Source organism: Scylla paramamosain, chromosome 36 (genome assembly GCF_035594125.1).
Source record: "Scylla paramamosain isolate STU-SP2022 chromosome 36, ASM3559412v1, whole genome shotgun sequence".
NCBI lineage: Eukaryota > Metazoa > Arthropoda > Malacostraca > Decapoda > Portunidae > Scylla > Scylla paramamosain.
In genome coordinates, this window is record NC_087186.1 from 3,053,250 (window position 1) to 3,069,334 (window position 16,085).

Consider the following 16,085-nt stretch of genomic DNA (forward strand, 5'->3'; position numbering starts at 1 on the left):
GGGGAAATATTTCTGTGACTGGTGGAGGTGTAAACGGGTTCTGGTGTTGTGGAAAGTGACGAGAACGTCATGTAGTAACGTGTACTACCTCATGTTGTTTGTGAATTATTATTAGTATTAATATATGTGCTTGTAACATAGAATAATAGTGTTTCCTACTCCCACAACATTGATCTGGTATTAGAAGTAATTCCTGGTGTGCTGAGTCAAGGTAAAGGTAGAGTGAGAGATAATTCTGGCGATTTCGGATAGGTCGGGTAGGCACTCGAAGCCTTTAAAAATCCAGACCTTTAAAACTTTCCGGGATCAGTGTAACGCCCACTTTCTTGGAAAGATAACCGGTATCGTACGATCGTAAGTAAGTAAGCGATCGTGACAATATATATATATATATATATATATATATATATATATATATATATATATATATATATATATATATATATATATATATATATATATATATATATATATATATATATATATATATATATATATATATATATATATATATATATATATATATATATATATATATATATATATATATATATATATATATATATATATATATATATATATATATATACGAGTATATAATGAATGTAGCATTCCTTTATTTCTGGTTACGTTCCGAAATAGCACAATCCCATCTTCAGACCTATCAAACTAAAAATAAAAAGGCTAAAAATAAATAAATAAATAAATAAATAAATAAACAATTTCCTTAAGAAAAGACTGACCAGCTGCTCTTTCAATGAACACCACTTAAGCTGCTGTGATACCAACACATGAACACATACATTGTCATTGGTGGATGGAAACAAAGTATTCTAGAAGTTACAGACGCTAAATCTTAATAATTACAAATAATAATAATAATAATAATAATAATAATAATAATAATAATAATAATAATAATAATTATTATTATTATTATTATTATTATTATTATTATTATTATTATTATTATAATGATAATAATAACACAACCCATGAATAATCACACCTTACCTAATCACACTACACCTAATTACCTTATTTCATTTAGACAATATGAGAATTTATAGAGGAGTCATCGGGAATCATTTGAGGTTTACATTGATTAATTAACAAGGTTTCGACTGTCTATAGTTTCGTTACTAGCTTTAAACAGTATGCTGAAATTTTCTTCCTTTTATATAATTATTTAATGGTGTAACATGTTTCTTAATATTAAAAAAACGTAGACGAGTTATGATCCTTTTATTCATGAATTAGTTTCAGATCTAATAGACTAATCAAATTTTTCTAACGTTAGGGAACATGCGGCATAATTAAAAATGTAAAAGTTCATATCGTCTAAATCAAATTTTTATTTTTATTTATTTGTTTATTTATTTTTATTTTTTTGCTGTGCTTAGGCATGAACTGTATTTTTTTTTTTTTCACGTTTAGCGTTTGCAGCTTCTTGCATACTCATAATTTATATTTTGTTTTTCATTCACAAATAGGAGCCCTCCACTTAAAGATATGGTGAGTATTTGTGTATCGGTGTCTCAGAATATATTTTCAATTCTTTTTTGTTCAACATTAGTCTGCAAAAATTTATAAATAAATAAATAAATAAATAAATAAATAAGATATAATAAAATAGCTCCCTCATTTGTTTGCTTCATGTCCGGGTAGTTTTACACTACTGGTCTTTTCACGTATGAAGATAACTACATACATGCTTGCTCTCTTCGCTTTTAGACAAACTATGTCCCTTGTGTGTGTTTGTTTTGTGCGAAGATAAATGGAATGTGATTACTGATATGTATGTTTATTGATGTATGTTTGTATCCATAATAATCCTCTAATCCTATTGGTTTTCACTACATTCCTTTTCATAAAATCATATTTCACTCGTCCTTTTGCTCAGCTTTACTCTTCTTCCTTTCACAAAAAGCTTGTTTTTTTTTTTTTTTTTTTTTTTTTTGTTCCTCTCTCCCACCTACGTAGTTTTCTCCGTCCAGATTTTACTAACTCTCGATACTTTTCTCTCGAATATAACAAAGTTCGATCTCCTCCAATTTGTGTTCTGTAGTTTTAACTCACCATTCCCTTATTCAACTTAGACCTTGCTAAAATATAAACTGTATCTACTTTTTCCTTGTGGTTCTCTCCATTTTTTTCCTTGTCTTTTTTTTTTTTTCAGAAATCCAGTGAGTTCTACAAACAGCCCATGTTCTACTCGATGGGTCACTTCAGCAAGTTTATAGCTCCAGGAGATCGACTTATCTCCTCTACTGTGTCTAGTGGATATGAACATGTACGAGTAGCGGCCTTCCAACATGGATCCACAGACACTGCCTCCACTATTGTTCTGCTTAACATGTACGCAAATTAACCTTTTGCTTGAAACCAGAGCTAGGCTGAGTATTTCATGTACATTTAGTGAATGCTGCTATATATAACCACTAATAGTACCGCAGTTTTATATGCCTGTACTTATTAATTAATAATTCATTATTAATGAAAAAGCTTTAATTGATAATTAAATTTTTCCATCTTACATGTTTTCGCACATTTTTTCTCATTTTAATTTTTAATTCTTCTTCCAGGGGCGAAGACATGGAAACGGTAACTGTGGACGTAAGGGGCAGTCAGGAATTTGTTAACTTTGTGATGCCAGCTAAGTCTATAGTGTCTGTTCTAGTCAACATGGCAGCCACTGCTCACTAAGAAAATATGAAATACACCCCTCTGCACACTTCTGTTTTCTTTGTCCTCAGTCATCACACTTCACACAACCGGAATGATTATTTATGAAAGAAATAAAGAATGTTTTTATATTGGTGAAGCAATTACTATGTTTCTTTTTTTTCACAAAACAAGTTGGAAAGCTGAAAGGATCTTCATATATTATAGTTACACTGAGAAAAAAAGAGCAAAACTCAAAATCTTGCACACACACACACACACACACACACACACACACACACACACACACACACACACACACACACACACACACACACACATACACACACAAACACACACACCATTGTATGATATGGACAGACTGATGACATAATCACTTACAATGAGTACATTATTTCATATATTGATACATCCAATGTAATATGCAAGACAGTTTATATTCAGAACTCACCCTTGACTGCCGTTATTTTATATAGATTAAATGTCACAATTTTCATAATATAAGGCACTAACTTTGGTTAACAGTTTTGTTGAGCCAACTAACTGACTAAAGAACTAGTATATGGTATTGTCTTGAATTCATAGTATCTGTGAGGAAGGAAATAATGCATTAAACACTAATGTAGATATGTGTGTGTGTATATATATATATATATATATATATATATATATATATATATATATATATATATATATATATATATATATATATATATATATATATATATATATATATATATATATATATATACACACTGAGCGGCTGTATCATTTTCCATGAAGCTGCCAAGAATACCTTATGGGCTGCACTTGTATCAGATCATTAAATAGTTATGAAAAACTGACAATACATACCATAAAATGTGGCCATAAATAAGGAGATTCCAACGTATGAATAGTTCAGTGAGATATGTAATTCCAAGGCAGTGAAAGGTCTTCAACACCTTGCATGTTGTTGAGTCAATGTATTAAACGAAAGCGCAATGACATGTGCATGTTTGTTTTTTGTTTTGTCTAGGGTTCCACCGTTGTGTGGAACACTTAGGAGAGACTTTTCAAGATTTGAAACATTTTACTTTAAATTTTCAAGTTTTGTAAAACCATTGTTTTGTAGTGTGGTAGTGAAAATTTGCAAATTACATGAATTCATTAATATTTTCTAGAGGAATCTATCCTGATGCAACCCAAATGTCTGACGCATGACATACTAGGGAAAGACCAATGCAAACACAATGGGTTCTTTTCTTTATTGGCACATGAATGATAACCACTCTAAATTACAACAGAGAGCAGAAATAGTGCGTACAGAATACTTGATTTTATCATCTTAACCCACTGTTTCTGTTTTACATCTAGAGTTGCAAAACATAAGGTATGGAGAAGTTGGGCGAACAGTGTGCATCTCGCTCTAAAAGCAGGGCGAGCTTCAGTCTTTCTCTGTGGTGCGTTAGTGGGCGTACTCGTGTGGCACTCTTGATGAAGTTCTTGCAAGATACCACTTCCACTTTCAATATATACTCCCCTTGTGTTATCTCACTCTAGTAGGAAGTAATTTTCTTGCTAAAAATAAATAAAACGTGAAAAAAACAATTAATTAATTAATAGATTAATAAAAGTATGAACTTTGATCTCCTATTCTATTACACAGGAATCTGATGATAAATTACTGTTTTCCTAAACACAGGCACACACACAATATATATATATATATATATATATATATATATATATATATATATATATATATATATATATATATATATATATATATATATATATATATATATATATATATATATATATATATATATATATATATATATATATATATATATATATATATATATATATATATATATATATATGACGACCTTGGAAACATCTGCTGTGTACGCTCTAAATGTATGCTGCTGTGTACGGCTCTTATGTATGGCTGTGCGAGGCAGTAACATACTAGTCCAAGCCACCCGTGAGCCGTACATAGCAGATGCTTCCAAGGTCGTCACTCCTGTCTCCTACGCAGTAAAACAAAACATACAATGTCCCACAGTTATCACAACAGCTGGGTCAGGACTCGCACATGCACATTCCAGAGGGGGACATCGTCACGACACACCCCACAAAAACGAGGATTGAAATATCCTGTTAGCTTCCGCCCACAAGACGGAAACTACCCACTCTCATCAGAGTATTTCATATTTTTTATTCGGTGTGATCATTTCACATCTCCCAGAAGACTGGCCGCGTTTTCCACACAAGATAAAGAGTAAGGGGATATGAGAAAATACCTAAACACGAATAAAAATAATTCTCCAGCCACTAGACACACACAAACCAGACAGGCCAGTAGCATTTGGCAAGGACTCACAGAGGAATCACCACAAACGGACAAGACAACGACGCAACACGAACTCTGAATTAGCCAACACAAGGGTATCCACAGCCTCTCAAGACGCAAAGGGTAGCAAGTTTAGACCAAACTACAGTAGGAAGGGGAAAGAGAGCAGGGGAGTAAGTTGGATAGAGTACGTAATCCCGCGCTCTGTGCTTCTAAGTTAATGGCTAGGTTGAAAATCACTGTATTATTACTAAATCATTTTACAAAAACTACAAAAGCTACCTGATATCTAATTCTTTCATCGTGGATTGATACCTCTTGCAGGTATCAATCTCAAGTCGCTATGCAAAAGGGAAAAGTTTCAAATAAAATAATGAATAACACAATGTATGCTGTGCGAGTTACTGAAATCTCACTCACCCCGGCGCCTCATCCTTCTTTTTCATCCCTCTTGCTCTCTCTTTTTTTTTTTTCTCTCCCATTTCCTCCTTGCTCTCTTCCTTCCTGTACATAACACGCCCACCCCTAGGGAAAAGAAATGAAACACTTTCAAAATATTTGGTTGCTTACAAATAACATTCAAGTCCCCGCCCTGGACAAGCAACTAGCAATTTATACAAACAAAACATCAACAGGGAAACTCCAGCCCACCTGTGGGCATGCAAAAAAGAGAACATCATTACATGACTAATACAACAACAATAGGGACACTTCCCGGCTCCTCTGCTATTACACCACTTGTGTCGCATCTTGCTGCATCTTCTCCAAGACCCGTCCCTGTCTCTCACGCAGGACATGCTGTAGTGTTGGTGGGAAGCTCTCTCTATACAAGGTGTCTTGTTAACATCTCTCATCCTCCAGCAGCTACTTCTGCTCCAACGTTTACTGTTTCCTTCTATATCTCTTCTTCCCTTCACTTCTATTATCACCCAACCTACTTTCACTTGTACTTCTCTCGTTGCTACACGACCAACTCTCTTCCCTCTCACTACCGATGTCACGCTCGCTTACCTACCTACGATCGTACGATCCCGGTTATCTTTCCAAGAAAGTGGACGTTACACTGATCCCGGAAAGTTTTAAAGGTCTGGATTTTTAAAGGCTTCGAGTGCCTACCCGACCTATCCGAAATCGCCAGAATTATCTCTCACTCTACCTTTACCTTGACTCAGCACACCTGGAATCACCTCTAATACCAGATTAATGTTGGGGGAGTAGAAAACACGATTATTCTATGTTACAAGCACATATATTAATACTAATAATAATTCACAAACAACATGAGGTAGTACACGTTACTACATGACGTTCTCATCACTTCCCACAACACCAGAGCCCGTTTACACCTCCACCAGTCACAGAAATATTCCCCTCAACCCCAGGAATTTACTCAGACGCCATTACCGTGTCCCCAGACAATAATTCCCGTATTTCACCTCCTCAAGCCTCACAGGAGATTACCATGATCACCAAAGATTACCCATAACACCATAACATCATCCCCAAAATCACCAATACACCACAACACCAGCTTCCAAGGTCAACACCACAACCTCCACTCACAAAATGGCTGCCAGTTTGACCTATGACAAAATGGGTAAATAAGCCTTACACTACTTATAACAATAATAAGGATAACGCCCGGATGTCAGGTAACCGGAACACGGGGACACTAAGAAAACGTGATCCCATTCAAGGTAAACTCGGCCAATAACATGACACCGACAAGAAGAGTTATCTATCAAAGACAACTCTTAGTCCTCCTCACAATCAACACTCTAAACATCATGGCTCCCTTCTAACAATCCACCAGGTGTATCACTCATTGGTGGTGTGGAACCCGTCTCTGGGTCCTAAGGCAGGACCAATTCTATGGCCCTCCCACTACTTGACAATAGAGGACACTCTTCTTTTTTCGTTGGGACACAACTGCCTATGTCGCTATTCATGTTCTCCCTCTTCCTCCTTCGAGCCTCCACGTCACATGCAGAAAATAAATTGACTAAAAATGCTTCTTTTGCAGGAGGAGGCAGTAGACACCTGCCGAAACGATAATTACTCCCAGTGAGGTCTAAAGCACTTTTCAGGGGGTGCTGTGAACTTATCATTAAACCCAGCTGTGACCTCACTGAACGTTTCCCTTTATGTCTCACAACACAAGGGGGTAGTCACAGCCTGCCCTCTAAAGACAACTCTCTTCCTCCACACAAAACTACAAGCACCTAATAACACACACACCCTTCACTCAAAAATTTTAAAATCATGGCGACTCCCACACCAGCCTCGGAGTCCCCATCTGGGGAGGGGACCATAAATGTCCCTAGGTCGGACTGCCTTTCCGTCGACGACCCTAAGTGTCTTGACACCCCCCTCAACTTTTTTTTCATTAACTTCTGCAACATTCGCGGTCTAAGATCTAATTTTCAATCTGTAGAACACCACCTCTCCTCTTCTAAACCTCATCTTCTTTTCCTCACTGAAACTCAGGTGTCTGAGGCAACTGACAGTAGCCCCTTTTCTGTTCCCTCCTACTTTCTCTATCCTCATTTTCGATCCAAAGCTGGATGCTGCGTTTATGTCCGCAATGACTTAACCTGCTCTCGTGCCCACGCTCTTGAATCTTCCGAGTTTTCCACCATCTGGCTACGACTACAGAGTCATTCTCATACTAAATTTTTCTGTGCTGTATACCTCTCTCTTAACTCCTCTGACTATAAGAAATTCTTTGACTACTTAACTTCCAAAGTGGAGCACATTCTGACCCTCTTCCCTTTTGCAGAGATCTCCATTCTTGGAGACTTCAATGTTGACCACCAGCTTTGGCTTTCCTCTCCCTTCACTGACCATCCTGGTGAACTAGCCTACAACTTTGCTATCCTCCATGACCTAGAGCAATTGGTGCAACACCCTACTCGTATTCCTGACCGTCTTGGAGATACGCCCAACATTCTTGACCTTTTCCTGACCTCTAATCCTTCTGCTTATGCTGTCACCCTTTCTTCTCCATTGGGGTCCTCCGATCACAATTTCATATCTTTATCTTGTCCTATCACTCCAATCCCTCCTCAGGATCCCCCTAAGCGAAGGTGCCTCTGGCGTTTTGCCTCTGGTAGTTGGGGGGATCTGAGGAGGTATTTTGCTGATTTTCCTTGGAATGACTACTGCTTCCGTGTCAGAGACCCATCTTTGTGTGCTGAGCGCATAACAGAGGTGATAGTGTCTGGCATGGAGGCGTACATTCCTTACTCTTTTTCTCGTCCTAAACCTTCTAAACCTTGGTTTAACACAGCTTGTTCTCGTGCTATACATGATAGAGAAGTGGCCCACAAAAGGTACTTAAGCCTTCCATCACCAGAATCTCATGCACTTTATATTTCTGTCCGGAACCATGCCAAGTCTGTTCTCCAACTAACCAAAAACTCCTTCATTAACAGAAAATGTCAAAACCTTTCAAGATCTAACTCCCCTCGTGATTTCTGGCATCTAGCCAAAAATATCTCCAATAACTTTGCTTCTTCTTCTTTCCCTCCTCTACTTCAACCAGATGGTACCACTGCTATCACATCTATTTCTAAAGCTGAACTCTTTGCTCAAACCTTTGCTAAAAACTCTACCTTGGACGATTCTGGGCTTGTTCCTCCCTCTCCTCCACCCTCTGACTACTTCATGCCACGTATTAAAATTCTTCGTAATGATGTTTTCCATGCCCTCGCTGGTCTAAACCCTCGGAAGGCTTATGGACCTGATGGGGTCCCTCCTATTGTTCTCCGAAACTGTGCCTCCGTGCTTGCACCTTGCCTAGTCAAACTCTTTCAGCTATGTCTGTCAACATCTACCTTTCCTTCTTGCTGGAAGTTTGCCTACATTCAACCTGTTCCTAAAAAGAGTGACCGCTCTAATCCCTCAAACTACCGTCCTATTGCTTTAATTTCCTGCTTATCTAAAGTTTTTTAATCTATCCTCAACAGGAAGATTTTTAAACATCTATCACTTCACAACCTTCTATCTGATCGCCAGTATGGGTTCCGTCAAGGCCGCTCTACTGGTGATCTTCTGGCTTTCCTTATTGAGTCTTGGTCATCCTCTTTTAGAGACTTTGGTGAAACTTTTGCTGTTGCCTTGGACATATCAAAAGCCTTTGATAAAGTCTGGCACAAAGCTTTGATTTCAAAACTACCCTCCTACGGTTTCTATCCTTCTCTCTGTAACTTCATCTCAAGTTTCCTTTCTAACCGTTCTATTGCTGCTGTGGTAGACGGTCACTGTTCTTCTCCTAAATCTATTAACAGTGGTGTTCCTCAGGGTTCTGTCCTGTCACCCACTCTCTTCTTATTATTCATTAATGATCTTCTAAACCAAACTTCTTGTCCTATCCACTCCTATGCTGATGATACCACCCTGCACTTTTCCACGTCTTTTCATAGACGTCCAACCCTTCAGGAGGTAAACATATCACACAGGGCAGCCACAGAACGCCTGACTTCTGATCTTTCTAAAATTTCTGATTGGGGCAGAGCAAACTTGGTATTGTTTAATGCCTCAAAAACTCAATTCCTCCATCTATCAACTCGACACAATCTTCCAGACAACTATCCCCTCTTCTTCAATGACACTCAACTGTCCCCCTCTTCTACACTGAACATCCTCGGTCTGTCCTTTACTTATAATCTGAACTGGAAACTTCACATCTCATCTCTAGCTAAAACAGCTTCTATGAAGTTAGGTGTTCTGAGACGTCTCCGCCAGTTTTTCTCACCCCCCCAGCTGCTAACTCTGTACAAGGGCCTTATCCGTCCATGTATGGAGTATGCTTCACATGTCTGGGGGGGTTCCACTCATACTGCTCTTCTAGACAGGGTGGAATCAAAAGGTTTTCGTCTCTTCAACTCCTCTCCTCTAACTGACTGTCTTCAGCCCCTTTCTCACCGCCGCAATGTTGCATATCTAGCTGTCTTCTACCGCTATTTTCATGCCAACTGCTCTTCTGTTCTTGCTAACTGCATGCCTCCCCTCCTTCCGCGGCCTCGCTGCACAAGACTTTCTTCTTTCTCACACCCCTATTCTGTCCACCTCTCTAACGCAAGAGTTAACCAGTATTCTCAATCATGCATCCCTTTCTCTGGTAAACTCTGGAACTCCCTGCCTTCTTCTGTATTTCCACCTTCCTATGACTTGAATTCCTTCAAGAGGGAGGTTTCAAGACACTTATCCACCAATTTTTGACCACTGCTTTGACCCTTTTATTGGACTGGCATTTCAGTAGGCATTTTTTTTTTTTATTATTTTTTTGTTGCCCTTGGCCAGTATCCTTCCTACATAAAAAAAAAAAAAACTAAACCAAGAGAAGTCAACAATCCGCTTTTGCAAAAAAAAAAAAAGTGACTCTTGGATGCGACCTGGCCAAGGTCTACTCTTACTGTCAGGCACCACAACAACACTAATCACTGTCCATCACCACAACGAGCAGACGGCTGCCCTTTAACTCCATCACTCGGCATAAAACTCCTCCACTTGGCCATCCAAACATTACAGTCTTGCCAAAGTGTAACTGCGCCACCTCCACTGGTCCCACCAACTGATCCCGAGTACAATCCACCCTCATCAAAGAGGAGTCCTGCCCCTTTGGATAAGGCCGGTACCACTCGTCACATTCTACACCAGAGCAGGCTGGTCACACAAAGACCTCAGTAATACTCTGGGTGTTTCACGAGTAACGAACTTTATACAGCGGACAATCTCTCTCATAACTGCCCAGGAGAGAGGACTTTCCTTTACCACTCCCATAAGGGGAAAACAACAGCCAGAACCAGGAGGAGATGGGTCACAGACAGGAGGTGGCCAGACTAGTAGTAGGGAAATTGCCACCAGGGTCTCCATTTGCAAAAAGGCATGACATGAGAGTCGCCCCCTTCTTATGTCATGCCTTTTTGCAAATGGGAACCTTGGTGGCAATTTTCTGGAAGTGTCAGTGGCAATCCATTTCAAAACGAGGGGAGGGATCATTCACGACAGCATCACCAGGGACCATGTTTAGGGGGGGTGGGAGGAAGGCGACGGCAGCGCTGACGGGGAGAGGTGGGGGAGTCTGTCCTTATCGTTCGGCGACTATAAAATGACTAAATGAATCAATAATGGTGGGTGGGAAGTAATTGAATGGGTGGGGAGGAACTGAACGCATCAGGCAAGGCAGGCGGTGAGGATCGCTGACGGCTTGACGTCAGGGTCGCCATCACATGCGTGGTTTGGGAGTCGCTGGTGGCATTGCCGTGGAGGTTCCCCATTTCACTCACATGGATCCTGGACAGCTGGTTTGAGTCTTGACATCACGGGTTCCCTCCAACATCACAGTACATTCCAATGTCCTGCAACTTCCCGATGGTCAAAGTCGTCGTGACTACCCACGCGGTTCCGTTACCTGCAACCCCTCTACCTGGACGAAGCATCTGTGATGGCTGGAGCGGCGGCTGTCACCTTCACTCACTGACTGTCCGCGGAGTGGACGATTTCGCCGACGTAATACTTATGATGGATGGTCACCTTATTATTATTATTATCATTATTATTATTATTAGAAAGGTTATGCAGAGGCGATGGGACATTTTATTTTTTTTAGGGTAAATACAGCTCATTCATTGATTGATTAGGACAAATACATCTCATTCATTAAAAAAATTTGCGAATTGAAGGGGAAGAGATCATCGTCATCGTTGTCATTGACGAGCATAGTTTTAATAACTCTAGGAATCACCTTCTTATGAGGGGTGTGTGGGGCATTGGGGAGTTTTGGTGTGCTGACATCCTCTGGCGTGTTAGTGGGCATATTTTTTTTTTTCTGTTTTCCTGCGACTTCTTCACCTCCTGCCTCTCATTGCCGCCTACGGCCGATTCATCTGACCGCCGCGGCTGTGTTTCGGCCGGCAGCGGCATCAGCGACTCCGGAGGTAGCGGCTGCGATCGCCCAAGATGCCTGCTAGACCGGCTTGTATTTCATGTGCATTCATGACGGCTTATGCGCGGACAAATGCAGCGAACGTGACAATAATGATCAATTTCTATGACGCCAGTAGTGTTGGCGAAAAACATGATGACGCGGTTGTGATTATGCCCCTTAGCAAAAGACAGATTAATTCCTAGATTCCCTGATTTATCCAGAGGGATGACATTGTGCACGTCCTCTGTTACAAAGTTAAAGAAACATACTGTCCGACCTTTATTAAAAGCATCAAATATTAGGGAATTATGCGTGTCCAATCCCAGTGACTCAAGGGTCGTGTAAAATCATTTTGATGTGTGATGTGAGAAAGAGTTGCGAACATTATAAATGGTCGCCCCGTTCATAGTGATATGTAAACCATTCTTATCAATTACGCCTTGTAAGCTGTCCATATCAACTATTGCCATGGTCAAATTTTGAGGTATGATTTGCTTGAAAGGTAATTCGGCAATCAAAGACGTTTGATTGGCGGCTAACACATACGTCTTATTGAGTGTCCTATTGAAAGTGTATTGCACAGGATTTAGAGTCAAGGAGTTATTTAACGACTCTAAGGTGGGCGGATGCGGCGTGACGCGGTCAGCCCATAACTTAGCCATCTCGAGCTTAAATTTGAAACTGCTGGCGTCCTGGTGTGAATTAAGAATTCATATTTTGTTAGCCAATTCTAATCGAATTCTCACATCGACAGGGTCAGGCAGGTAAGCGTCCAGACTTGATATATCCGAAAACAAAGGCGCAGTCATCGAAAGGCCGTGCGTTTTACAATCTTTTATGATTTGTTTTTCGTCTTTATTCCCCCCCGTGAAATAGTCATCAAATTTATTGATTATGCCTTTTGATCCATCATAATCGTGGTGGTAGAAGACGACATGACCGATAGGGTCAATTTTATCCTGAGGAATTGATGTAATCATTTTAATGAAGGCATGATAGTTGAACAAAGAGGATGACTTCACAAGCTGTTCGTTAAAATAACAAGCGCAAGACTTAAACATCGTATTATTCAAGCCATTACTAAAGACGATGTGATCGTCGTCGTCTAGTGGTGCGCCGTCCGCCTTCACCACGCTAACTCGCAATTCTAAAGACAGCGTTGATAGATCCAAAAATTGTCCTGGAATGCCAGGCAGTCTAAATTCAGTGTAAGGTCGTTAATCCCCACATCATTATTAGCATTAGCGTCTAAATTAACGGGTAATACGTCCAACTTTTGCCTCAGAGTGACTCACGATTCGATGGTATGCAGGTGATTCACCCACAGGAAATTCTCACTCACAGCTGTCAGATAATTGTTCCAGGGGCTGGAGGTCGCTCCACCCTACACATACGGCCCGTAATGAGTCATCTTCGCGACTAAGCTAAATACTGAAGATATCTGCTTTATAGCAAGTCTTTTTTTTTCAGTTGCTTGGTTGGCTGTTTTCTCTTTTTTTTTTTTTCAACTCCAACTTTCCTCTTTTTCATTACTCGTCCACCTCGAACTATCCTTTTGCTCACACCCTTCACGGCGGCGACGCCTCTATTTCTTAATGATTCGCGAAGTCGATTCCCCTCTAAAACATCTGTTAATAAACCTTTTCCCATCTGTAGCGCTTCGGGTGCCACAGTGCACATGAGAAAGGGAATTGCTCTTTCAGCAAAGCCGCTCAAAACGGAAATAGGCCGCCACCTCTTCTTGAATGGGGTGAAATAAAAATCCGGATGTCGTTGCGTAAAAAGCAAGTCACATTACGCTCGATTGGGAGGTGTGAACGCTCTCGTCATGATGACCGCCACGTCACGAATAAGACGCTGAGCATAATTAACGGCTATTTATTTCTGTTTGATATGCAGTAAGAGTGTAATTGATTTACACCTCCCAAAGTGAATGGGCCGGCCAACTTGATCCGCGAGTTGAATCGCAATCGAATCAATAATAGTTTTTCTGAGTGATTTATATGCAGTCTGATGAAAATCTTTACCGCCGGCGGATTCCATGCTAATGACTTTTAATAAGTTGACATGCTGACCGCCATATATCGTCGGTGACACACAGTCCACGTAAAATAGTGCAAAATCTATTCCCCCATCCATTTGAGACGGAATAGGGGCGGGAATGAAGGGGAGTCATTTTCGGCGTATGAACTGTATAAATTATACTTAGCGTAATAATCAACGCCCAAGATTTGAGCCATTCTGGATCCAAATTTCGCAGTCAAGTAGCAGAAATGGCTATTGTTGTCGCACTGTGGGACATTCCAAAGGACGTGCTCCACCCTTCGCGTTTTTTCATTATAGTTAAAAAATTGATCACCCTCAAAATATCGGTCATACTCAGCATACTCAGTCTTCATATTGCTTTTTAATTCTGCGGCCAATTGGATATTAATTACGTCAACCATATACCCAGTATCGCCCTCCTCGTTCTCGTTCGTTCGAGGTGTGTATGTATGCAGTTTATACATGCGTGTTTCATTGGCGTGGGCTATGGCCCAAATCTCAATCCTGCAAGCATAATCGCCCGCCACTAGACCCAAGAACTGTTTTAGATAAAAGCAGTTTATCAGACCTACTTCATATCCTTTATTTGGATCAAGATGGATGGGGGGAGTGATTCTATTTTCAAAGCAATGGGACTGGTTATGGGGGTAGAGGTCGGTGTTGCCCAGACTCATCAAATACAGATAATGCTCCGCTCCCACCATGATCAAAATAAATAATAACGACCATCCCAGTTAAGGAATACATTTATACTCGATTTGTCAAACACACATCAAATTTATTTTAAAATTTTACATGATATAGTTTATTCAGACTTCCTCACCAGAATAGTTTCAACTCCAAAAGTCGCTTCGCCAGCCCTTCCACCCTAGGCAGGTAATTATTCCCCCACTCATCCTGGCAGCAACCTCTGCACCCCATTCCTTCTGGGTTGATAATCTGCTCCACTTCAGTGTTCGCCATAGCTAGCAGGGAAATCTTTTCCAGGCAATTCTGGAAATGTTGACATCGGTTCACGCTTGTATCCATCTTGAGTCCTTCCACGTAAAGCAAATCCTTCGATGTCGTAATTGCCTGCCGTCGTGCCTTCTCGTTACCCTCGACGGCCTCGCCCCAACCATATTGAGTCACGCAGGCCACCAAGTGGGGGAGATTTACGCTTCCTGTGGGAGGTGCGTGGATAATGATATGTCCTGGTTCATCTCTCGTGTCTGCCGTGGCCCAATGAAGCGAGTAGAGTCTCTTTCTAGCTGCGTGCGTATTTTCGTATGAATAAATCGTTTTGAGGTCCCGTGCAATCCCGCGCGGTTCGGTGGAGACCGCATTTACCGCATAAGCAATATAACAGCGACGATCGCGGAACGCGCTGTCGATCAGCATACCCTCGACCACCTTCATCCTGACGACTAATTGGAGGATAGATCCACACATCGAACCCTCTGTGAGGGGAGTGATGGGGAAATGTGACATCGCGGGCCTTTATTCGCACGTATTGGTCGATATTTCACCTCTTGCGTAGTAGAATTATTCGTTCAAATTAACTCAGGTGTTATTTTTTTCCTTTGTTGGTGGGAAGGGATGGGGAGCGGGGAACATATTATTTATTAGGGAATGTGGGTGATTGGAAGAACCTTTTTGACCATAACCCTTATCAATTATCCATCCATAGGTCTGCATCCCTGACGCACCTAACACGTGCACGTCAATGACTCATGCGTTATTAATTTACTTACTCGTTTACAGAGTAAGACAGAGCCTTTCATTTTAATATGCTTCCCAGATGTGCCCGATCCCGCCGCCTATAAGTTTACTTCGTTGAGCCGTATTTCTGATGGCGCCCACGGGGACTTGTGCCAAGCGAAGTAGCAGTGATAATAATGGACGCTTATCGGCTGAAAGTCTTTTCGCGTCTCCTTTTCCGTCGCCGAGCACTCGTATGAGATCAAACACGCTTATCCTCGAAAATGGCAGAAGTAAGTTACCGCGATCATCGCATGAAATCCCAGGTTTACCCTCCAATAATTTCAAGAGAGATAAACCATATTCTCTAAAGGAAGGTGGAACAGCAACTCAAATTAAATCACC

At 40.6% G+C, this 16,085-nt stretch overlaps 1 protein-coding gene across 1 annotated transcript in view; it reads left to right on the plus strand.

Moving 5' to 3' along the window:
* LOC135090827 (putative glucosylceramidase 3) overlaps nucleotides 1-2,734 on the plus strand; it is a 62,947-nt gene extending 60,213 nt beyond the window's left edge. The window contains exons 11-12 of the mRNA XM_063987915.1: nucleotides 2,180-2,358; nucleotides 2,586-2,734. Of these exons, the coding sequence (XP_063843985.1) occupies nucleotides 2,180-2,358; nucleotides 2,586-2,706 (300 nt within the window). The 3' untranslated portion in view covers nucleotides 2,707-2,734. The remainder of the gene's footprint in view (nucleotides 1-2,179; nucleotides 2,359-2,585) is intronic.
* Nucleotides 2,735-16,085: the final 13,351 nt, after the last annotated feature.